At 38.0% G+C, this 25,568-nt stretch overlaps 2 protein-coding genes across 2 annotated transcripts in view; one reads left to right on the top strand and one right to left on the bottom strand.

Annotated features, from left to right (window-relative positions):
* The first annotated feature begins 2,275 nt into the window (after positions 1-2,275).
* On the top strand, positions 2,276-7,074 carry KLHL34 (kelch like family member 34). The gene has a single exon (XM_015429090.1). The coding sequence runs from the start codon at positions 2,940-2,942 to the stop codon at positions 4,716-4,718; it is 1,779 nt and encodes a 592-aa protein (XP_015284576.1). The 5' UTR covers positions 2,276-2,939; the 3' UTR covers positions 4,719-7,074.
* Positions 7,075-9,168: 2,094 nt separating this feature from the next.
* The window catches only part of CNKSR2 (connector enhancer of kinase suppressor of Ras 2), a gene marked incomplete at its 5' end in the record, with an annotated part of 227,995 nt that continues 211,595 nt past the window's right edge, over positions 9,169-25,568 (bottom strand). The window contains 2 exons of the mRNA XM_015429085.1: positions 9,169-10,191; positions 12,364-12,560. Of these exons, the coding sequence (XP_015284571.1) occupies positions 9,976-10,191; positions 12,364-12,560 (413 nt within the window). The remainder of the gene's footprint in view (positions 10,192-12,363; positions 12,561-25,568) is intronic.

The following is a 25,568-nucleotide window of genomic DNA, read 5'->3' as shown; positions in this document are numbered from 1 at the left end:
CACTCAAGGAATAAAATGAGTTTATGGGGCTAACTGGTCTCATCAAATAAGTCTGCAAGTCACAAAATTAAGGCTTATTCTCCTCTGTGGTGCTTAGACCTGGATTTTCTTGGTGGTCTCCCATCCAAATACTAACCAGGACTAACCAGGCTAGTTTGGGCCATCCAGATCAGGATTATATTTCTACTACCAGCCCAGGAAACAGAGCAGCTGATCTTTCCTAACACCTTAAAGGCCCTGGGAGAATAGTCTTAGCTCAGACATAAGAGTACTTGCTTGACATTCAAAATATCCCAGGTTCAGCCTCTAACATCTTGCTAAAAACTCTTAGATTACAGGTTCTGGGAGAGACCTTTCTGTGCCCAAGACTCTGCTGTACCACTACCAGGTACAATAAATACTGAGCTAGATAGAGCCATGGTTTGACCCTGGTTTGACCTCCTTCTCCATCAAGACTGTTGTGTTTGCACAGGGACTGTGTGTGTGATATATGCATCATAAAATCAGATCATATAGATTGTGTGGCTGGGAAACCTGGCCCTTCTTCATTTGTACTTTTGAACATATTCATAAGATTAATGATTGACCTAAACACCTTCTTTTTAAAAACAGAATTCGGGGGGGGGGGATTGTGAAACACTGTTATAACTTAACAATAAAAGTTTGCATGTAGTTTATCAATACTATTTCTTTATATAAAAAGGTCTAGAGGAAGATGATCCCTCAGCACACATAGGCAGGCAAGCTGGTAGCTTTTTGTTTGGTCTGAGGTCATATCACACATCAGTGCCGGCATTTGGGACACTTTCAAAATGCTACTGTATTACAAGCACAAAGAGTTTGCAGATAGCCCACAATAGTCCAACACAAATTCCCACAACAAAAGCCATGTTTTGTAATTTTTGTTGCTCCTAATAAGAGGTATTACATTGCTTTTGGTTTTGTATTACAACAAGCCATCCTGTGACTATTCAGAAAGAATCATATTCTAATGGTATACATATTAAAAAAACTTATTTCTCTATAGTATAAAAGGGAGATTCTAATATGGAATTCAGCACCTGCCGTTTAAAGTGGTACAGCCCTACCAATGGTTTTTCCACACAATTGGCATGAACATTTGTTTCTGCTCTGAGAAACAAAGTGCTCGGCCACTAATTTGTCTTGGTATACCATGATGGGCCACTATACAACAAACAGATTGCATCAGAAAAACTTTGCATATTTTTTGGTACATGATGAACATTTTATAATTTAGGGCACATTAAAATAAATATTTAAGACAAACTTCCTTGTATAATCAGCTGGGAAACTTTGTCAGCTGTCTAATAGTAGCATACAGAGAAAATCTATCATATTTTTATCCTGCCTATCCTCCAAGGTACTCAGGATGACGTAGATCTTTTCCTTCCTGTGTTCTATCCTTATAACAACCCTGCAAAATAGATTAGGCTGAGAGAGCACAACTGGTCTGAAGTCACTTTATTACTTAGCAGGGATTTGAAGTTGGGTCTCCTCAGCTCAAAACTCTAACCACCTATAACACAAGTAAGTATAATAACCTTTTACTTGCAGTGCTAACAAAAGTTGAAACTTACCGGCAAAACAGGGAGGGGCCTCTCTTCAAATGTCTTTTGGCCTCTGAGAGAGAAGACAGCCCCTTGACTTCAGTAGCCTTGTCATCCGCCCACTTTTTTTTTAAACACTAAGAATGAAAGCTGAAAAAAGGAGTATCAATCAGTATCCATCAGTGCTCAGAAACCAATCATCAGTGTGCCCATGTACATCTGGCTGCACTTGGCCCTTCAGGGAATTGGATATTCCAAGTCCCAAATGGCAATTACTGAGAAACTCTCTTTACCTGCATTTAATTTCGCTCTATATGTTTTTCTATTCCAAATCCTTCTGTGATGGGCTGTCCAAGGAAGTTTAAGCTTAACAGTTACTAACTTGGAACTCACTTATCAGGCCACCGTGCCACAACAAACAGATCTCACTTTATATGACATAACTTGGAGTTCTATTTTTGTCACCTCTCTTCAGAAATATGTTACCCTCATGATTTCCATTCAGGTCAATCAAAGTCACATACTTTGGCTCACACTCCTTGCAAAGCGACAACTTTGCCCTCCCCCGCTCGTGTCGGTTCAGCGTTTGGGCAGCTATGACAAGGCAGCTAGTGTTTGCATTCTATTCTGGTCACTGTGAGTTAATGTGATATCGTATAAACCAAAGGGCTCCAAAATGCATGTCAAATTATACCGTTGACTAATCCTAGTCTTTTGCCAGTCTTTCTGCTTTCAGATTAAAGACCTGTGTGCTCAGGAAGTTCCTCCAGCTCTAATTTGTAGGTGCCGATGTGATCTTCAGCCAAGACTTCCCAAAAGCAGTGATCTCCATATGTGGTTCGATGGCCCTGGGGAAATAAGAGCTAAACTCGTCTAAGAGTGAAATACTGAGCTTGGGCTAAAGCTGCAGCAAAGTTCACCTCTCCTCCTTTCCTTTCGTGATGCACCGGCAGCCAGAGAGGATCTATTTAATCAGGTTAAGAGACAAAGGAAGGCCAAAAGAGAGAGCTGAGCGGATACAAAATGTCACTTAATGCCATCTCAGTCCCACATCTGTCACCTGATGCTGGCCAAGCGGTAGCTCGCATCTCCTGTGGAGAATCTACTCTTAAGCAGGAAATGGAGGTGAGAGAAACAAGTGTCTGAAGATGTTACTAGATTCAGCTTTATGAATGAATGCATGAGTCCCAGCATGGAGAGGGATGTGAAATCAGTAAGTGGGCTCTTTGTATCCAGCTGATGAAGCTGATGATTGTTCTTCTAAGGCTTCCTTCCAAAGTGTGCTTGTACAGTTCGATTGATGCCCTGTTGTGGTTTCTTTTCTTCTCTTTTCAACTGAAAATGGTGCTTTAAAGTTTTCTGCTCTGCACAATGAGTTACTTCCTGTCCTACTGTAAAGGGCATTGCAGCACTGTGCTGTCTCAGTACCAAACCCTCCGAGCAGAAGGTTTGCTGTGCGATATTTTGTTGAAGGTAAAAGAGAATGAGTTCCCCGCTCACAAGTCTTTGCTGGCCTGTTCCAGTGATTACTTCAGGGCCATGTTCAAGAGCTATACGAAAGAATCAAAGGATGCCATCATTCACCTGCAAGTCATCTCAGCCATTGGTCTGCAACATGTTCTGGATTTCATCTATACTTCCTGGTTGCCCTTGTCTTTTGATAGTTTGGAAGATACCTTGGAAGCCGCTACTTACTTGCAAGTGACTGAGGCAATTGGCTTGTGCAGCCAGTACCTGACTAATAATCTTACTCTGGAGAACTGCTGTTTTTCTGCCAATGTTGCTGCAAAATTCTATCTTCCAGATGCTTTATCAGCAACTGGAAAATATATAATTACTAACCTCTGGAAGCTGCTGGATCTGGATTTTGCTGGGCTGCTTGAGCTGAACTTCCAGACTTTGAAAGCAATAGTAGAATCTCCTGATGTCCCCATGGTCAAAGAGCATGACTTTCTTGATCTAGTGCTGAAGTGGCTGAGGCATGATAAACTGAGGTTAACCCACACTACTAGCCTGTTGGAACATATACGACATGGTCTTATTCCAGTGGAAGATCTGCGAAAGGTCTACACACAGACAGAAGTACCACTGACAGCTCCCATAAAATGCCTAATCATAAATGCAATAAACTACCATTCACTTATCTTCAGACAACCAATCCTTCAGGATAAGTACACTACCCTGAGAAACCAGAAGACGCGGATTATCCTCCTTGGAGGTATGATTGCACATGAAGGGCCTGTCAGTGATGTGGTGGCTTTTGACGTTTACAACCACAGATGGCAAACTTTAACACAACTGCAGAACAGAGTACAAAATCACTGTGTGTGTACAATTGGAAACTTTTTATATGTATTAGGTGGTGAAATAGAAGATTTGCAAAGTAATCCAAAAAGTCCCACTTTGACAGTTACAAACAAAGTCCATCGCTATGATCCCAGGTTTAACAAGTGGATCCAAGCCACAGGGATGCTGGACAAGAGAAGTCAGTTTTCTTGTTGTGTCTTAGAAAACCACATCTTTGCAATTGGTGGGCAAGGTGAGAATGGATCACTGCATTCATCAGTGGAAGTCTACAATATTAGCCAAAACAGATGGGCAAAGATTCAGAATTTGCCATGTAAAATGCATGGTCATGCAGGCGCTGTTTGCAAGAACATCATTTATATATCTGGTGGCAAACACGTGGATCAAAATAACACAAGTAAAGATATGTATTCATTGAGTACTGTGGAAGGAGAATGGACAAAGCAAGCCCCAATGAGTATTTCTCGGTTTGGGCACCAGATGGCCACAATCAGAGATACAATTTTTACATTTTTAGGGCTTTATGAACCGTTCTCTGAAATTGAAATGTATGATCCTAGGCAGAATCAGTGGACACGTTTAAGGCCATTGGTCTATGATCGATTTAGTTATGGTTTGGCAGTAGTGGAGGAAACTGCACTTCTCATTGGGGGAAAGAAGTGGCAAGACTCTCGGGAGGTTCCAACTCAGGATGTAGTGGGCTATGATATAGACAATGACTGTTGGGAAGAAATCTGCAAAGCGTCCTTGCCTTGGTATGGATTGCAGTGTGCAGTACTACAGCTTCCTGAATTAGTTGAAGCTAAGGATGTTCAACAACAAAACAACAAACCATCTCATTGAGCAGGAGCATCTCTACAAGGACACTTCAGCCAAATTATTAAACTTTTGAGATTTCTAAATACTACAAACGTAGTCCAGTTCATAACATGGAAAGCTAATGTTGTGAGACTGCAAATGGCAATGAACTTTATACTGCAAAGCATTCTCAAACAAAATACAGAAAGACAAGGCAAGTGTAGCCAGAAAAAAATTACAGACTAGCATGCATTTTCTTTGCATAATGAATTGGACAAGAATGCCTTACCTAAGCAACACAAAATGACTGTATGAAGATATTATACAAGGTGCTGGTGATCTTGATATTTTACAAAGATTGCTTGATGCAAAAACTCAGCCAGGGAGGAAAAGAGGCCTGTTAATTAGCTTTTGCACACCAACATGTATTTTTGAAGTTGTTTTAAGTGGTTAGGAAGACTGTGAAAGGTAGAGAAAATGTTTGCATACTAGGCGTGAGAATGAGAGCAATGTCAACAGATACCCAAACTTTATATGGAATTGTCTTCAAGTCTATGTAGAATGAGGGCACTGATTCTTGTTCTTACTCTGATTTTTCTTTATTATTTCCTCACATAACCAAATCAGACAGATTGGTGTCACACTAGTATACAGCCAGATTCCCAGCTGAAACATGATTGGCAGGAATCATAACAAGAATATGACAATTTTTAGAAATGGTGCTAAAGCTGTACATTCATTCTAAAAAAAAACAGCTAAAAACAATCAGCAGTGTGCAATTAAAAAATGAAACAAAAGGAAGTCTTGCAGAATTCTTCACCTCCTGAAACTGCCATTTCATTGGGTGAATTTAGAGTGTTGAAAATTCAGCACAGAATTATGTCAAAACTATGTAAGTAAGAGAAAGGAATAGGAAGTAAAAGGTTGAGAGGAAAATGTAACAGTAGGGGCTTCTATCTAGCTGCTCAGAACATATGGTATGCCATGCCGGGTCATACTAGCAGGAAAGTTTATTTGTTGATGATTAATTTCTCCCCAACAATAAGCTGTACTAATCAAAGCCATATATAGCAGAGTATATGTTTGTATGGGTTACAATTCTGTGTCATATTGTAAGGACAGTTTGCTGTTTTGATACCATACATTTAAGAATCTTACTAAAAATACCAGTGTTCTCTTTCTGTATTGCTGCCAGAGTAGGATGGTTACAAACTTTGTAATTTTAAGCCCCAGGGATGTACAGATTTTGCAGCAAAGGTTTTTGATTCCATTGTGTGAAACTTGTGTATATACTAATTTATGAAAATGAACATTCATCTCAACATCCACTTCATTTACAGCACACCCCTTCTAGTTTGAAAGATAATGGAGTAAAGATGCATATTAGATCTTTAAGCACAGTGCTTTAAAAAAGTAGAAAGAATACAACATTGTTTCAAACTTGACACAATATAAGCTGAATTTGCTCCTTGAAAGTTGTAAATCTGTCTCCACCAAGATAATATGCAGGCTGAAGAGCTGTAGCATAGCAACAGGTTGCTGTCTTGTAAATGGCTTGACAAGGCAGTACTGAGAATTTGCTGGCATGAGGGTGCTATGTACTAGAGCTGCACAGCCAGATGGATGAAGGGAATATACTCATTCCAAAGTCATTGGGTATGCTTTATTCCCCAGGCACCCTCCCTCCCTCCCATAAGTCTAAAAGTCTTCTGTAGTTCACTTTGTTATATACTTCTCTTCCTGAACATGAAATGCTTCTGTGTAAGAAAAAGTATTTAAACCCCTCCATAGACCTGATGGGAGAAGCATGGCTGAGTTCTTAAGGATTAAGAAAAACTGGTGGTGATAGGATGTTTTTACTCTGTTTAACTGTTTCTGCTCTTGGCTTGCCTTTTTGTTGAGAATTATTTTTATTTTATCATGGCTTTATTCCTTACTCTACTGTGTGAGCTGCTCTGAGTGAAGAAATCCCACATTAAAAAAAGAAAATACCATCATAGGGGGTAATAATCACAGTGTTTTTCATTTTAGCCTATCCATATGTACTGAAAGACATGATTAGACACCGCTTGCCATAATATGAAGTGGAAAGCCATGATGAATCACATCTTCCTAATGTACATATACTAAAATACATGCATGAACAACCAGCACAAATTACTATCTACAGGAAATTTTCACGTTTCCACCTCACCTGGATTTTCTGTGTAAGAGAATCATGTAAAGTGACAGCACTGGAATTAGTCGATTCTTTGTCTGAACCCACCCACCCCAAATTTACTGAGTGTGGCAGAAGATTTACTGATCATCTGCATGGGGATTATGAAACCAACACACATAGGGATTATGAAATCCTCGTATTATAGGGAACACAACTGGAGAGGATTCATGTAACATATCGGCACTCCTCTTACATTTGTATAGCTTGGTTTTGACAATCAGGCTATAGTGGTGCCTTGAAATTTCCTACTTGATGTCCACTGGAGAAAAGAAAACTCAGCAAGAATCTAAAATAAACAATTGGAGCAAACATTGCAATTAATTTCAGGTCAAGCATTTTTATATGAGAATTATACAAAATATCACAAATTATAACAAACAAGTCATGCAGTTGATAAATTATTTAATACAAACAGATTCTTTTAGATGATATAAATATTCCACTGTACCTGGAATTCTATACAAATCTTAATGTGCAATTTGTCATTTGGGTTCAAATGAATACAGATTTACTTAAAATGAGCTGTAGAAAGGCCACTCTCCTGTACAGTTGTGCAAAATTTGCAAGACACTTGCAATCAAAAATGCAGTTGAGGAGAAATAAACAATTACTTGCTCATTTCTCTTAGTCTCAAGAGCAGAAACTGTTAGTGTGGTAAAAAGTTAAATAGTACATTCACTGAGTTATACAGACTATAGGTAAGAGTTCAGCTTCTTAAAAAGGGTTATAAAAGCTTTATATACTTTTCTTAGGTGTTTACTGTTTACCAGTCTGTATCTCCATTCCTGAATCGTGCAGAAAAGCTTAAGGAAGTCACAGGGACATTTGTCATGCTCACTCAGGGTAAAAATGAAGGCATAGATAAAGGGCAAAAAATACATAATTTAGCATTTGCCTCTTACATCCCTTGCCAGGCACAGTCAGGTTTCATTACAAATGCATCGTCTTCTGTAGCATTTGCTTTTATTGGATATTTGGCCCTATTAAATTGGATGTCTCAGGACTGATGTCCATAATGCAGCCAACTCTCTACTGCTCATGTCCAGAGTGAACTTTATCTCCTAGAGTGCTTCTGGACAACAACAACAAAACCCCAAGTTTTGATAGTGTTGGCCTGATTCAGGGCTAATTGCAAAGATATCTATTGTCTGTGCAGGGTAATAACTGTCCTGGGGAAACTTTACATATCCCTCTTGGTTTATATAGATTGACCACTGCTACTATTATTGCTGCTCTAGAGAGGAAAGGGGGAAAGGAATTTGCCTGCCTATCCTTTTGCCTTTAGAACTGAAGGCTAAATGCACTGAAATTGACAACAGATTTGTAATGTTCAGTTTTGTATTTTGGCCTTGAAACAATGGCTGGTGTCACTGCAGAAGGGAAGGGGTTATCAGTCTCCCTCTTTTCAATATAAAGAGCATCTGCATATCGATACTTGCTTCTCATACTACATTGCTATTTTTCAGTGACATGGTAAGCTTTTCCCTCTTCATCTGTGCAGCCCCACTACAGTTTCAAGGCACAAATAAGAAACTGTGAAACCACTTCTTAATTTCAACTCATTTTTTGTCCTGACATTATTGTCTGACTTTGCTACAAATAATTAATGGTAAAAGGAGAGAAAGAAATCGAACAGTCATGGTACTACACCATCATTAAGTACATTACAATTTATTCCACCAAACTAAGTGAGGCAAGAAACTCCCCCCTCTCCAATCTTCAAACCAGAACTTTAAAAACAAAATAAACTAGGATGGACACTAGGGATTAAACAGGAGCCTACTGGCCCGGGGTCTGAATTCTTAAGAATAAATGAGTGAATGGTTTCAGTAATGGAAGGACAGGCTATGGTGAAGCACGCCTCTGATTACAGTTTTGCAGCCTGTATTCGTGTGGCATACAATTGGTCCTAAGTTAGTTTAGTTCTATTCAGCCCACCTATTATCAAAATCAAAGTGCAATTTAAAATACTTAATGTGGACTCTGAAAGACAGATTTCATTGTGTATACGTTTCTTCTGAGTCTGTCATTTTGAACCTGTGAACATTATAGGTAATCCCCCCTCCCCACCCAAAAAAGCTACTAGATGATTCCACTGCCTACATACCAGAATCTCCAAAACATCTCCAATTTCTTGAGCTACTGGAAGCATTTGAAATATGGACTTTATTTTTAACCACTGCATGGACCCTTTGGCTAACAGTACCATTTTTGTGTAACAGTAAGAAGTGATCAAATAACACAGTCCAGTCATACATTTTGAGAAATCGGTGCTAAAACAACAACAAAAAGAATCCTTTACTCTCATATTAAATCTGAACTTTAGATTGTCTATTAACTGTTTTTTAAGAGACTAGAAAAATGATGCTTTAAACTTTTAACATAAGCTTATGGAAGTCCGATATTTTTCTTACTCCCTGACTATTAGTTAAAAAGCAACCCTTACCACAGCATTATACTTTCCTCATAATTTACGAAAATACCTAAAGTATTCCACCAAATATAAAAGTTTAATTTCCACACTGGCCAAAACAAAGGCCACACTTTGAAAATGTAACTAAATAATTTACAACAATTATATACTATTTAATAGGAAACTGATAGACCGTCAGTAGTAAAACACTATTTTTATGCCAACTTTCCTCTTGATAAATCAGTGTAATCCTCAAAAATATACTCATTAAAATATTCTTTTTAACTGTTAAAGACACTGGACACAGTTCAAAGAAGAAGCATGCATGCTGCTTCAGCTTAAAATGTAACACTCTTTACTAGCGAGAAACCCTCTTTAAGCAGTGAGAATTGCTGTGGCACCAACTTCAAACCAAAAGCACACAGTTCCCCAACCCCATATTGCTTCTTTGGATTGTGACCAATATTTGTAAACATAAACATGAACTGAGCATCAGCAGCTTTAAAATTATATAATGTTATATTCACACAATGACTACGGAAATTGTACTTCACTCATCAGAAACATTAAAATAGATCTCCTGTACGTTAATATAAAAGCTACTCTGTGCACTTGAGCAAAGGTCTGGAGTGCCAGGAAGGAACAAAAATAAAGACTGAAAATTGTTTTTATACGTGTGTTTCAATGTAGGAATGAGTATGTGCTAAAGAGTCTAGGAGAGCATCAATTTCATCAGAGTCATTTACAGGGTCCTCTGTGGGATTATTCTGAGAAATATCCAGGAAGAGGTCAAGATACATTTGTTTCCAGTCTTGAAAGTCTTTAGATGTCAAGGCTGGATTATCCAGGACTTTATCTATGATGGCGACTTCTTCTTCTCTGGCCTAGAAGAAAACAAATATCTGATCAAAAATATGAAAGAGCATACCCATGGCAATTCAGAACACCTTGATAATGGAGATACAGTATCATATACTATTTATAGTGCCTAATTTTGTATTAATATCTGGATAATTTCCTTGTAAAACAAGTAAGAAGTTTCCAGCTGTGTACTCTTTACTAAGAATTTGTGTTTGGTGTTTTGATAAACTGAAATCTTTGTTCTGTATTTATTTTTTATTTTGCAAAACTTTATTTTACAAAATTTATATACATTTATAAACATGTAAAATCAAACAAAATAAATGTGTACGCACACACGCACATATCACCGATATTAAAAACCAAAGCAAAAATACATACAAAGACATGAAAACATCAATGAAAACATTGGGTAGGAGGAGTGATCACTGACGGAATGGCAAACTAAACAAAAAAGTATTCACTCCAGGGGAAGATAGCAACAGAAGGGGACAGACAAATCTCCCTGTGGAGAGAATTCCAGAGTTTTGCTGCCACAAATGAGAAGGCCTTCTCCCTGGTTGCCTCCCACCTAATCTCAGAAGGTAGCTGCACCCAAAGCAGGGCTTCCAAAGATGACCATAGTGGTTGGGTAGGTTCATAAGAGAGTACACAGTCCTTCAGGTGTGTTGGTCCCAAACCATATATGGTTTTAAAGGTCAATAGCATCACTGTGAATAGTGCCATTAAACAGACTGGGGCCAGTGTAGGTGGCCGAGACTGGAGTTATATGGTCCTTATGACCCACTGTATTGAGCACCCTAGCAGTGGCAATCTGCCCCAACAGAAGTTTCCGAACACTCTGTAAGGGCAGCCCTATGTAGCATGTATTGCAGTAATCTACTTTAGCTATAACCAGGGCATGCAGCACAGTTGCCAGTAGGGGTGTGGCATCTTTTTTTAAAAAAACAGTATTTTTTGGTTCAGGTCTATTGAACTAAAAAAAAATTGGGATTCCCAAAAGATCTTGAATCTAAATACCGGTATGGTATTTGGATCTGGGATTTTTTGGAAATTCCTAAAATGTTCAGGTCCAATAGACCAGAACTGAAAAATGCCGGTAAAAAAATACCAGCCTGATCCTGGGGCTGACTTGGCTTCTCCTGCAGCCCAGTTTAAACCGAGCTGCAGGAGAAGGCAGAACAGAGCTGAGCCGGTGGGGGGAGACAGGCTTCCTGTGGGCACAGCCGATTCTGGCTGGGCTGCTCTCTCCTGCTGCCCAGTTTAAACCAGGCGAAGTAGAGGGCAGTACAGAGCTGCACCTGCAGGGAGTGATCGGCTCCCAGCAGGCGCAGTGATCCCGGATTGGCTGCCTTCTCCTGCCGCCTGGTTTAAACTGCACAAAACAAAGGGATCACAGGTATCCAACAGGAAAAACACACAAGCAAACACTGTGATATGAACACCAAGAAGATGTATATAACTGTTTAGATTTTATAAAATTGCAACAAGTTTTTTCAGCATTCTCAATTATACAATATTGTAAACAAAGTCCAACATAGTCCAACATTATGAGTACCCGGTTATGAACTCATTTCAACTTTACAGTTTTCCTCACATGTAATCCTATATTGTAAATATAAACATTAAATTATTAAATCATTATAAGTTTAAAATAACTAATTTCCATGCAGCTGCATGTGTATTTTCACTGATTATGGTTTATTCCAGGATATTATGAAAGAAATTACAATACTGAGCTGGATTAAGAAGCTGACACCTCCTTACAGTGCACCGAAACCTTGTAGGATGCTAGTTATATGGTATTACAAAGGCACAAATATAATGGACTAGGGCATTAACTCCCATTGAAGGTTTCCTATGTGATTAAAAATATGTATGAGTTTCTGAGAAATCATTCACATAGGAAAGTACTTAGTTTCCATGTTCCAAAGTATAAAAGGAATGTCTCAGTATCAATGATATCCACAATCTGATGGATCAAGTCCCTGTTTAAAGCTCAGCAGTTACAACCAAAGATGTTAAAGGTAAAGCAGAGGTGTGTGGTTTAACATCTTGACAAGCAAGCCTTTACTCTTTCTCTCTGAATCACTCATGGCATTTCCACTGTCAGACTCTCTGAGATGAGTGGGAAACTGTACTCTACAGAGGATTCAACACTTTCAAGAGATTTGTCCATCCTTGCATTAACTTACCTTTAAAGTGCTTTTCAGAATTCGCAGCTGGTGCAATTTTTCATTAACTACTGGATCACTGCATCTTTTAATAAATGATTTCTTGTACTCCATCTTGGTAGAAATTTGCTGGTCTCCTAAAGGGGACAAACTAGCTAGTTCCAAGGATCGGTACAAATCTTGCAGGGAATCTGCAGGTTTTTCTTCTATTGTTTCAGCTGTAAAACACAGACAAAATTAACTACATAGATTACAAAAGGAAGTCTAAAACAGGGATTTTCAACCTGTGCTATCAGCTATGCCTAAGTGAAGAACATACTTGCTTGAACATACCCAAATTCAAATGATTCAAAAATTATTACAGAGAAAGCAATGCACTATAGAAAACAAACTACATATGTGTTCATTTTTATTTGGGGCAATAATCATACATGTATATATACAAATTGCATGTTCTTTCAGTATGTGTTCATATAGAAAGATGCTCACATGGCAATATGTATATAGCAAACAAACTAATATGTAATGTACACATGAAACTGTATTATACTAAGCTACACCACAGGTCAATCAGTCTACTCTGACTGGCAGTAGCTTTCTAGGGTCTTAAGTGGAACCCTTTCACACCATCTACCACCTAATCCCTTTAAAAGGAGATGCTAGAGCTTGAACCTGGGACCTTCCTGTGTCAAAAACAGGTTTTCTACCACTGAGACAGTGTCTCTCTGCATACTAAAACTAAATTTGAGTCTCCAGATGGAAAACTGAGCTTTATATTGACTTGTACATATTATTTTGTTATGACATATGGTCAAGACAATAAATGGTAAATGAATTGGACACACCGGTCCTATTTGAAGGAGCTGTAAAGTCATATCCAAAGTAACACAAAATCATGGAGTTAAAGCAAAGCCGAGTTGTTTCGTTCTTTGGAGACCATAGAGTTAACCTGCCTAATCATGGAAAATGAATTAATGTTTATTCAGGAATAGGGACCATTCCAATTTCATACTCAGAAAGATATTGTGCTACTTAATACCTTTAATTAAACATGCCTACGACTCTTTGAAATATTTCCTTTGTGACACAATTTTTAAAATTATCATACAATTTAGGAAAATATACAGATTTTGAAAGAAATTTGTTTTGCGCTGTTACAATTTCTTCAGCAAAATCTTTCTCTTGTGCATTGTGTTTGTTTAGAAGGTATCATAATGAGGACTGCAGCCTATGAGCATTCTGTTGCAACTGTTGCATCACTTTGGTTTGACAGCTGTGGGTAGGAATGTGAGCAGAAGAGTCCTCGGTTCAAATCTTCCAATTGACTATTAGTTCCTGTGATGGCCTTAGGCAAGCTGCTGTTCTCTCAGCCAAACCTCTCAAATTGTAATATTATTGATCTACTTTATGGGGATATTGTGAAGGATTACTGAGATATGATCTGAATGCTTGAAACACATCCTCTAAATGCAAAGTCACCTTGTCAGGTGGTTTTTCAGAAAATTAGGATTACATTCCTGTAATTTATACTCTATTTTAAGTGCATCTCCTTTGACTTTTGGTTTGATTTATTATTTATTTATTATTTTCGATTTATATCCTGCCCTTCCTGTATAGACAGGCTCAGGGCGGCGCAGAACAGGTTAAAATACAATAAAACATGGATGCATAAATGCAATATTATAACATTCACATAATAGTGTACAAAGTGCAGTTAAGTGCAGATGGTGATTGCTGTATGGTGGTCCAATGTAGCTGAGCCAGTATCCTTAGGAGTTCTAATGCCATTAACGTGAGGGCTGTAGAATTCGGTTTTGAATAGTCCATTCGTGGTTCATTAGTGGTGGCTCCTAATCGAAGGCCTGGTGGAAGAGCTCCGTTTTACAGGTCCTGCGGAACTGTTAGAAGTCCCGCAGGGCCCTGATGTCTTCCAGGAGCTCATTCCACCAGTATGGAGCCACCGCTAAAAAGGCCCTAGCTCTGGTAGAGGCCAATCTGGTGTCTTTCGGACCAAGGAGAGTCAGGCGGTTCTGCAACCCTGACCTCAGTGCTCTCTAGGGGACATATGGCAAAAGACGGTCCCTCAGGTTTGATTCCTGCAGACAAAGTGTTTTTACGACTTTTGTGGATTTAGTCAGGTCTCGTTTGGGGGCAGGCAGTTAAATAAAAGGAGTTTCTGAGTCTCTAGATCATACACTTCTTCAGTTCCTTCACTGGACAGCAGGAGTGCCTAGCTGCGATGCAGGAATTACTCTTAGAGCAGAGTTTGCACAGCACTCATTGGAGCCCAGGGCTTGGATTGCTGTTTTTAATCTGAAATTGAAAGTTCTTTTTTCAGTGCTCAGTACCGGGGGGGGGGGGAGGGGGGCCCCTTGCATTCTGTGAAGGAAGATAATTTTATAAGTGCTTGAGAGAGGTGTGTAGTTAATAGGCTTGAGTTTCTTGGCCTTTCCTTCAGTATGCTCAGGAATATGGAATACCAGGAAGCATTGTGGATGATCAGAACAAGGGCGATTGACCTTGATCATGCCAGTATACTAGCCCGGGCAAGGCGTGCATGCTCCATTCCTGTACTAGGGGTTCCTCCCTCTCACCTTCCCCTCATATTTGAAACTTCTTACAATCCCTAGTCATAGGTGTGGCTTTATGCTTGCCAGACTGAATGTCCTGCGGACTGCAGAACGGAGAGGATGCTATACTAAAATTCCTTTTTCAGAGCATTTTTGTGGTTGTGTATCCAGTGCATTAGAGATGGTAGACCATATTTTGCTATTTTGTGATCAATGGACTGTTCCCAGTGCTCTTTGGATTATCCCTTTTTTCTAGCTATCAGTTTCCAGTTGAGCCCTGGGTAACATCTCTATCGTTAGCAAATCTTGATCAAGAAATAACTCGATCTGTTGCAAAATATTTGACAACAGTGATCTCCTTAAAATGCTAAAATGAGTATTATCTTGCTGACCTTATGAGTATTTGTATAGGTCCACTGTTATATCTTATCCTCCTATGTCTTTTATAATTTTTATAATTTTTAAAATAAATTTTAAACATATATATATGTTATTCTGGCTTTGTTTTGCTCTGCTGTGATGTCTTGGTTTTATGCTTAAGACCTTTGGTCAAATGAGTTTAATAATAAAGGAATAAAAAATGCAGATCATAGAGGGATTCAGGAAAAAAGACCGAAAATTGGCTCAAAACATTTAGTGGTATTATCACACTGGGACATTGTTATCCCTAAACTGCTGGTCTAAAGGATATTAGTGTTCTTAAACCTTTGCAGGAGTCAGGAAGAAGATGTTTTTATACCCCATTTTCCTCTACCTTAAGGAGTCTCCAAATGGCTTATGATTACATTTCCCTTGTGAGGTAGATGGGGCTAAGAGAGTTCTGAAAGAACTGTGACTGGCCCAAGGTCACCCAGCAAGCTTCATGTGGAGAAGTGAGGAATCAAACTGGTTCTCCAGATTAGAGTCTATCACTCTTAAGCAGTATACTACCCTGGCTTCTAGAAGAAGAGACCATCTTTGACACCAACAGCATCAGATGGCAGATTTTGTCAGTCTTGATAATCTGTATCCCGTATCACTGCCAGAGAACAGAGCCAGAGAACTGAATCTGCTTCTAGCTGCATAGCTCTACCCCTTCATTTGCAGAGTCCCATTTGGCTTCTAGTTCTTAGGTATTTATGAATATGACAAGTGTCATTTTGAAGCAAAGCTTTCAATATATTCAATAAGTATCTGTAAAAAAAATTACCTGGTGGCAAAGGCTATCTTGGGGAGAGCTGGTGTTACTGTTATCTTGAGAGAGAATGAGCAATGGCTTGAGTTTGAGATGGGCGAAGATATAATTGGGTATTATTATTGGGCGAAGGTATTATTGGATATGATTGCCTAACTTGTTTCAAAGCAATATTTCCTAGATAGTTGTATACAAAAAGATTGCAAGGGGAGATTAAATGAATGTTATTTATGTGCACTTTTGTCCCGTTAGTCAGGTTAAATAGAAAAACTGCATATTACAAAGACTACTTCATTCCAAGGGTCACTTTTTCATTGTTATTAACTGTTGAGAGGCACAGCACTGTTAAGTATATAAAAGCCAGAGGGGCCATAAACAGGAACAAACAAATCAACATTACATGCTTTATGCTTTTCAGTTGTTCTTTATGATACTGGAAGATTCACAAATTCACCACACTGGAGAAAAAACAGAGAGGTCCATGTACTCTTTTGACTGGATCTTCTTTTCATCTGTGCTCTAATGTAATGCAAATACCTCTGTCTTGGAATGCTGGCCTTTCTTTGTAATAACTCCCTTCCCTTCGTCCCAATTGTGATTGTACCATTGTGTCTACAAATGTGGTCTCTGAAGTGGTCTCTGGCTCACAAAAGAGTGACATAACAAATGTATTCAAGCAGACCAAACGATCTGTTGTTCTATCTGCAGACAAGAAACTAACACAACTTATCCCTCTTAAAATACCATGAACCAGATACATCCATAATTTCTGTGTAAACCCTTACTGTTCATAAAATTCATAAGTATATCTGTTATTTGTAGACAGTTCTGTCATATTTTGTCCCATTCTCCACAAATGTTCTTAAGGTGTTGCAGGTATTATAGAACTCTACACAAATAATAGGTATTATACTCTAGTACAGAATTCACTCTCAACCATTATCTTAATGTTTGGGATGCCACAGAGGTAAAGTTATCAGAGTGGTCAAATGCATCCCAAAGTTTATAGAATACAATCAGAAGCGTGTACTGAGAGAAGCCTTTACACATCATTGCTGTCTACATACATCCATGCTCTCTCTCAAGACCCACTTCTTGAACAAAGCATTTCTTAAACCATCCGAGCATCCACTTCCACATCATTCATGATTTATTGTCAGACTTGGTCTTCTCTCTCTCTCTCTCTCTCTCTGCAACTCACCTTTTCTTCAGGTATTTTCAACGGCTGGCTTTTGGGGAAATATCTATGGGCTGCTTTAGACATCCCAAGATTTCTACACTTACATGTGAAAATAGCATGGACCCCCCAAGTTTATCTCCTCAGTCTGACAGCTACATGTGTGATTGTTATACATAATGATCAACGTGTATGTTTTTCACTTTTTCCTATGTGGAAGTGATGTTTGTATAGAAAGAATCACATCTGCTATAGCCATGACTTTGGTGTGTTATTTGTGGTGCCTAGCACATAGGACTAAAATGGTATTTAGCAACAATCATACACAATATGGAAACTCTCTTGAGCTGGAATGGCGGCCAGTTGGCCAATTCATTTATGTAAAGAAAGAAGTGTTGATTTATGCTATACTGGACAAATATACAACAGAGTAAGAGTGCCAATCTCCATACTTGTACCTGATAAAGGGAGTGTTAACTCTCAAAAGCTTATACCCCGAACCGAAATTCTTGTTGGTTTCTAAGGTGCTAGTGGACTCAAATCTAGTTCTTCTACTGTACCCCCCAGCTATCCTCTGAAACTATCTCCATACGGTTCCTTAGGGAACCCCCCCCTAACCTGGAGAGGGCTTAATGCTCTTCGCATATATTAGGATATGGGATGTTTCCTAGGGATCTTTACATAATCTTTCAAAACAACAAATATTAAACTTACAAAGGCAAGTTTTGTGCAGAAACTCTGCCCAGATTTGCTGCTCAGTTATGTCGTCATCTGGCAATCATCTTGCTTTCTTTTTTAAAGGAGTCTTCAGAGATTATTAGAATAATCGTTGAGTTCATTTTAAATTTCAGGTTAGTGTATGCTTTAACTGTGAAATAACCATTATTCTAGTGTGAACACAAGATATAAGGGTTTTTTTAACCAACCAACCCTCTCTCCCCATAGTGGTAGACAGATTCTATAACAATATAAGCACCTATGTTATTCAGACTCCCAAGCACAGTTGGAAGCTTTCTTTCTGGAGGTACCAATGGGGATCATAATCCTTGTAAACACTGGAGTGACACTCTGGTATTACTGACACAAGCAAGTGGGGGGGGGGAACTCTCCTCCTTTGGATCCCTAAGATACTGACAAGGTGTGAACAAAGAAATGCCACAGCCACAAATACTATTAAATTAGTGCCTGCTACAAAGATATTAAAGCTTCATAATGAAATAACTAAAGGCAGGGTGCTATATGAAGTTGTAGCGGGACTCTGTCCAAAGCAAGTTTTTCCAAAGGTCAAGATGGTAGGCAGTACAAATCTGAAGCTTAGTGCTTTCTCCCAGCTCAATTCCGCAAATACCTCTGCAAATGTGGCTTGGTTCATGTGGAATATTTCAGCAGATGAAGGAATTTCAATAAGCCAAGTAGACTTTCCTCATCTCTCTCCCACTGCAGCCCAAAATGCCTCCATGAAATGTTGGGGAACGGGACTTCCGGGAACAGCATGAAAGGGGAATCAAAAATATGGAGAAGGAGGGAAGAACTGGCCAAATTAATAAATCACCTGCCCATTGCATTTGCTAAAATTTTCTATGAGAGCCAACCCAGTGAAATCCCATGCAGAGTTACTAAAGTCTAACATCTTTGAGAAAAATGGATTTATACCAGACTAACTGTGCACAGAATTGCACTGAAAATTGACCAGAGTATGCGGGATGATACAACTCCCATCTCAATCACGATGTGATTAACCAGCACATGAATTACTTATATACTAAATCTCCCAATTATAGTGGACAAGACAGCTTTATATTAATGAACGGACAGAAATATTCTTTCATTTGCAGTGCTGGTGGGGGAAGAGCTGGGCTTCAGGCAATGCAACTGTTACCTCAATAAAAATAATACAAGATATAAGGCATTTTTTTACTAACCAAAATGCTTAAAAATAACATTACTTAGTAGAAATCAGTGTGTATTAACTCAGGCGGTTTCACAATATGGATGTACCCAGAATGTCTATTTTTCTTGAACCATTCTGAATTATTATAATAAGTAATATTCTATAGTTTCAGCATTCATGAAAGAAATAAAGACTTTACTCCTAGTAACAACTTTTAGCTATCAGGCTATGTTACATTGTATTTAAGAGCAACTGTATGTTCCCTATAAGATATGCAAAATATACCTTAATTGAGACTTTACAATGTAATTAATTCATTAGTTCAAGGTAATACAATGAATTTCTAGTTTATTGACAGCTCTTCTTTAAACTACATACATAAGAAGGTATTGGTATGTGCTGCTGATTTATACTACATATGATCATGTCAAAGGAAAGAAATATCCAAACAAGATCCTTACCTGGAGACCATAAGAGGTAGCTATTGACAAAAATTGCAAAGAAAGAGAAAAATAATAAAAATAAAATCAACATAAAATTAGCAGAAAACTGCAAAATGATGTGTGTAATGACAAACACATCATAAACCTATCCACTATCATTTTACATCAGTACAAAATAGATCAGACTATTAATATTTTAGCGTTATATAACAGACTTGTTCTATTAGTCATGTAAGTACTCAAAATAAAAATGGCCCCTGGATTTTGACTGCAGTTTAATTTTTTTAATACTTCAGTACAGATTATAGGTAATACCATACTAATGTTATATTTATGTAATGTTTGCAGGGGACTGAACTGCGGTGGGTAGTTGGGTTTTATTTATGTTCTGTGTGATCCCGTCCTTAAGGAAATGTTTACTACAGATAACATTGTACAGTTGTTCTTTTCTCACCCTATCCGTGATGTGACATAAATGGTTACAATGCACGAGGCTGTGCAAAAGGTTAAATGACAAATGGTTGGAGAAGCTGGACTTAGCTACATTAGTCACAAGTCAAATGTAAGCAACACTTGGGGAACAGCAATGTCTGCCAAGTTTTATAAGACAGGTATTCATGTTTTAATAGAGAACACATATTCCCAGGACACAACCTTCACTAAGCTCAGGAATTCTATTTCATAGGTCACAACTGGCATTTACACTTTATCTTTACTCTCATGGCAAACACAACAGATAAATTCCATCAAGAAAGCTTCATATGAAGGTAATAAATCTGCACTCCAAATCCATATATTTCTATACTTTAACAGCCCAAATACTGTAAGACTCCTTGATCATTTTGAATGGACAAGCATCAAATAATTGGTTTTAATATATTCAATTCCACTGTATTGCTTGAAAATTTGGTTTTGTATAGTAGCTATGGACACCTATGAAAACAATAATCAAACTGTGATGCTGGTTCCATATAGTCTGAATTGTGTGTGTGCAGACATGGGGGATACTTGCACATATCTGCATAGTTACTGACAACAAACAGACTCAGTTTTAAAAACAAAAAAAATGTGCTGTGCTTTTGATTAACTGCTTCCATGGAGTAATATGTTAAGATGCTGCACGTAAACACCTTTCTGTTGCTTTCCATGTCGAATATAACCCCTGTTAAGTGGCAATGTACATAAAAAGAAAGCTTGTGTTTGCAAAATTACTGTTCTTTCTCAGATCTGGTGGGAACAACTGAATTAAAGATGCCTGTTCAGAATTATTAGAAAAATTCCTGGCTCACCCCAAGGGAAAAAATATATAAAAAGTAGTGAAGTGGCAACACAGGAACACCAGTCAATCTGCCTCTAAGTATAATATACTTAGTATAATATACTTAGATAGCAGAAAACCTCTTATTTCCTTTGTAAAAACTGTTATCATTAAGAAAAACTACAGTAATTCCCCAATTTTATTTCAAGTAATACACAGAAGTATGACAAATTCATCTGCTATTAATGTCATGGGCTGCTTATCCCTCCCAATTATCACCGTAAAATGGAAATGGGCATTCAATTACCCATTTCAAAGAGGGGAAAAAATCTTCTCGAAAATCTGAATGCATGTTGGTGTCAATATATTAGGTCCTATCCTTCAGCAAAATGTAGCAAGTAAGTCATCACTAAAAACCCAAAATAGCAGTCAAGAGATTTTAAATTGTCTGATTCATTTCCAAAACATTTCATTTGTACCTAAATTTAAAATTTAATAGCAGGCTATAGATTCAGGCCATTCAGGTTTTAGTGATAATTTTTCAGGATGCACTCAGCAGTGATTTATTGACTATGAAGCAGATATTTCACACACAAAAATCTGCCAGTACATTTCTTATAATATAGGATTAAATTTTAAAAATGGTAATTGAGCACATCTACAATGTGTTCATTTTAACTGGAGAGATTTAGGCATGCACTTTTCTACTGAAATCAATAGAACCTCAAACCTTTTAATTTCACTGGACCATCTTTTTTAAAAAAACATGCAAACAATCATTAATTAATTTTGACAAAATAATTACATTAGATTTGTGCTGAAGAAAAATTAGTTGGGATCATAATGAAATGTTCAGACAGACCTACAGCAGGCCCAATAATCTAAAATGAAAATGACATGCATTTTAATGACTTGATTGACTTAAGTATATAGGCTTTTATTTTTGTGAATAAAAATGAAAGCTTATAAAGTTTTTTTATTGGTCTTAGGCAGATGTTGCATATTATTCACTTGTGAAAAAATACATAACTCACTTTGCTTTAATAAGAGAAAAATATGCATTTGTATATAAATAATTATATATAATTTTATTGGTATTAACAGAATGCAATACCATACATTGACCTGACAGAAATAAAACATTTCAAAATACGTTTTAAAATTATCTCTCCATAGGATAGTATGAAATATCCAGAAATTAGCATTGACATTACAGTACACCCTCAGCTAAAAATAAAAAATAAAATCCACATCCAGTCACAGAGATACAGGCAAATAATGATCCATAGGAGACCCAGTACATTATGATAGAAGCTGAATAGAAGCTGAATCTACTTTGAAAGACATTCCAAGAAAATCTTGGCTTCAGAACCACCTCCTATGGACCTTGAATGATTTACAGAGAATACGTTATGCCTGTGCTGCAAAGCAACATCACTTACATTTAAATCCTAGAAAGGAGAAACTGAAGTTTTCTATCTCCAGCATCTGAAACATTCCAGTGTGATGCATCACTTCATTGTGATAGTCAGCATTTGTGCACCAGCTGATAAATCATTATAAACCAGTTAACAAACTCTGTTGCAATCCTAAGCATATTTAATTGAACATAAGGTTCAAACTACACGTGACAGGAACAGACCCATTTGCTTAAACCCAGATTTGCCCTAATCATGTACAAAGCAGGGACTGTGAGGTCTAATTTTTAAAGCAAAAGGGGCAGTCATGTGAGAAGAGCTGAACCCTCCGAATGCTCAAGTCTTATTTCCCCAGAGACTCTCTCCAAGCACATTTCTTCTAACTAAACTCCCTTTTGATGTTAGAGCAGGTTCTGGGGAGTAAACTGAGGTTGTGGGAAGGTTTAGCAGCTACATCTACACTCCCCTTTTGCTGTAAAATTTGGAACCTCATGCCCTGTTTTGCATATGATTGGGGCAATCCCAGATCTAAATAAATACAATTTTGTGTAGTCAATAGGATAGTTTTCCAAGTTAACATGGTTAGGCTGTAAATCTCGCAATAATCTGTGCACACCTAGACTTGATAGAATACATTTAATTTAGTATTATACAGCAAGTTATTTTCCTTCACTAATGTAAAATACACCAAGAATGCTATTAGCTTTTTCCCACTTGGTCTGGATGGAAGTTACTGAAGTCCATTTCAAAAAATAGGATTTTATAGTTACCATAGCTGATCCCTCTTTCATTCCTTGAAGACTGCAGAGCACACTTGAGAGTCATCATAGCCCTTCCCTGCAATGACCCTCTTCCCCTTCTGTTTTTCCCAAGTTGGTGGCAGTATTTTCTGCAACTGTATTCCATGTATCCATGTATTGCACCTAGTGCCTCTGTAGAAAGGATGCATTCTTCAAAATAAAAGCAATGGGTCTGGCAACAGGTTTGCCCTTTGTAAGACTTTCCTGGAGGCCCCTTAACCAGGCATTTGGTTGCCTATGTTTTAAAGTCATTTCTCACTTATAAACATCAAAGTTATTCAAGAAGAATTGATTGGCTTTCTGAATGCAGGACATTAGAGGTTGCTTGCAAGAGGCTGAAGATGAGTCTCCGTCGTGCCAATTCACTCCGATCTAAATTCTCTAATCAATAGTTTATCAATCTCTGAGTCCAATCTGTTCAGTGCCAAGAGAAGTGGATCCGAGTTGGCATGGGGAGGTTCTATCAACTCTCGCAGTGCTTTAGCCTAATATGATAAAGCAGTGATACAATATGGTAAAAGAATTGTAATGGGCCATTATTTCTATATCACATCAGTACTGTATTATAAACATAATCATGCAAGCTTGATAAATAGAGAAAGCATATATTGCAAGATTTTCTTGTGGTGTTAGCTATATGGTGTACTTTTTATTTGCATGCACTTTCAAGAAATAAAGATCATTGCTCTGTGCTTGAATGAGACTTCAGAAATTCCAGTCTCTGGTTGGAGAAAAGTAATTAACAGCAGTTCTAGATTTTAAATTGGCATACAGGCTATAATAATTAAAAAATCAAACTAATAACATAACCATAAACTTATATTTATTTCTCAGTGTAATTTACAACTAGAATCTCCTATTTAATATGCATTTCAAACTGCAAGTGAGGCAACAGAAGAGACTAAGGTGAATTAAGTGTCCAGCTTTATCAATGTGAAATTTCTGGTTTTGTTTTCAAAAGCAAAACAAACACATACAACAACCTACTATCTCATCTATTAAGCTGTCATAGAAAATGCTATTGAAAATGGAAATGTGGATCATTTTTACTTCAACTTGAAATTGTTAGGCTAAAAATAATCTAAGGTAAGCAGCAAACATGAATAAGCCCTGGGCTTTTATGCATACGTAAAAATCATAAGAAACAGTAAAGTACATTCTATAACTAGATATACATAATTAATATCTGTATTTTATTTATTTATTTTTAAATCTGTTTTTCAGTACATATTGTTCACATTCTGAAAAAACATCTCCCTGTTCACTCAGTTCTTATGGTTTTGTTCAACTAAAGATGTACAAGAACTGAACTCAAAGGATATGTAGACAAATACTCAGATAATTACAATGAAGAAATATTCCTCTATAGCCATAAGAATTTAAGAAGAATTCTACTTTATCAAATCAAGGATCTAGTGCCTGTCAAATACCTCTAAGAAAGCCCACAAACAGGGCACAACCACAGTTCTTCCCTAAATCAGATACTAAAGCACATTCCTTTGAACACTGAGATTCCAGTTAATTATCATGACTAACATTTAGGTACGCCTTGTGAATTTGACTAATCGTTTTTTAAGAAGTCATCTAAATCACTATATCTTTTGGCAGTAAATTCCATAAACTAATGATGCATATTTCATCTGTTCTTAACCTACCACCGGTCAGTGTTCTGTAGCAGTTAAGAGTGTCCGACTAGGACCTAGAAGATCCAGGTTCAAATCCCCACTTGTGCCACAGAAGCTTGCTTGGTGACCTTGGCCCAGTCACACTCTCAGCCTAACATACTTCAAAGGAAAGTTGTGATAACATAAAGTGAAAAGGTCTTAATTCGATCTGTCCACACCACTAATGTTATAAACATCCCTTATGGCCTCTATTACGGTGTTGTGGAGAAGAAAAAAAAGTAACAGAAATAGCACAAGGTAGCTACAAGATGAAACTGATCAGCCAAGGTTTTTAGAAGACATGATAGTAAAAGAATGAAAAGTGGTGAACTGGCTTATATTAGTCACGGTGATACACAGGTTTGTGATAAAATGACTCTCAAATGAATGCTAAACATGCTACTAATGTTTCATGTTATTTTGGGATTCTGTGCTATTAGTAGGGTTGCCAAATGGGGGCGGGGAAACCCCCGCTTTGGAGGCTCGATTTCCACGGCAGCGGAATTGGGCCCTGGAGGGAACTCCGCCCCCCAAACCTGCGTCACCAGAAAACCATATGGTTTTCCCCCGACAAGCTCGGCCACGCCCCCAACGTCAGCAACGTCGCACGTCACTTCTGGTGATGTGGTGGCGGCGCGCGCTTCACGCGCATACAGAGCCTGCTCCCGGACTTGTCAGAGCCTCCCCCGCCGGTGAGTTTGCCAGACTTGGCAACCCTAGCTATTAGACTATTTTCACAATGCAGGCATTCCAGTTAAGGCCACAACCCACACTGTGTCTTAACTCTCATTGAAATAAATGTAACTTAAATTACTGTAAACGTCAACCGAA

Source organism: Gekko japonicus, unplaced genomic scaffold (genome assembly GCF_001447785.1).
Source record: "Gekko japonicus isolate JY-2015 unplaced genomic scaffold, Gekko_japonicus_V1.1 scaffold1825, whole genome shotgun sequence".
NCBI lineage: Eukaryota > Metazoa > Chordata > Lepidosauria > Squamata > Gekkonidae > Gekko > Gekko japonicus.
Note: the sequence above shows the minus strand (reverse complement) of the source record. Positions and strands in the feature narration are given on the sequence as shown.

Bases quoted from the DNA above. Each gene is read 5' to 3' on its own strand.
- KLHL34 (XM_015429090.1), top strand. From the start codon at position 2,940: ATGAGTTACTTCCTGTCCTACTGTAAAGGGCATTGCAGCACTGTGCTG.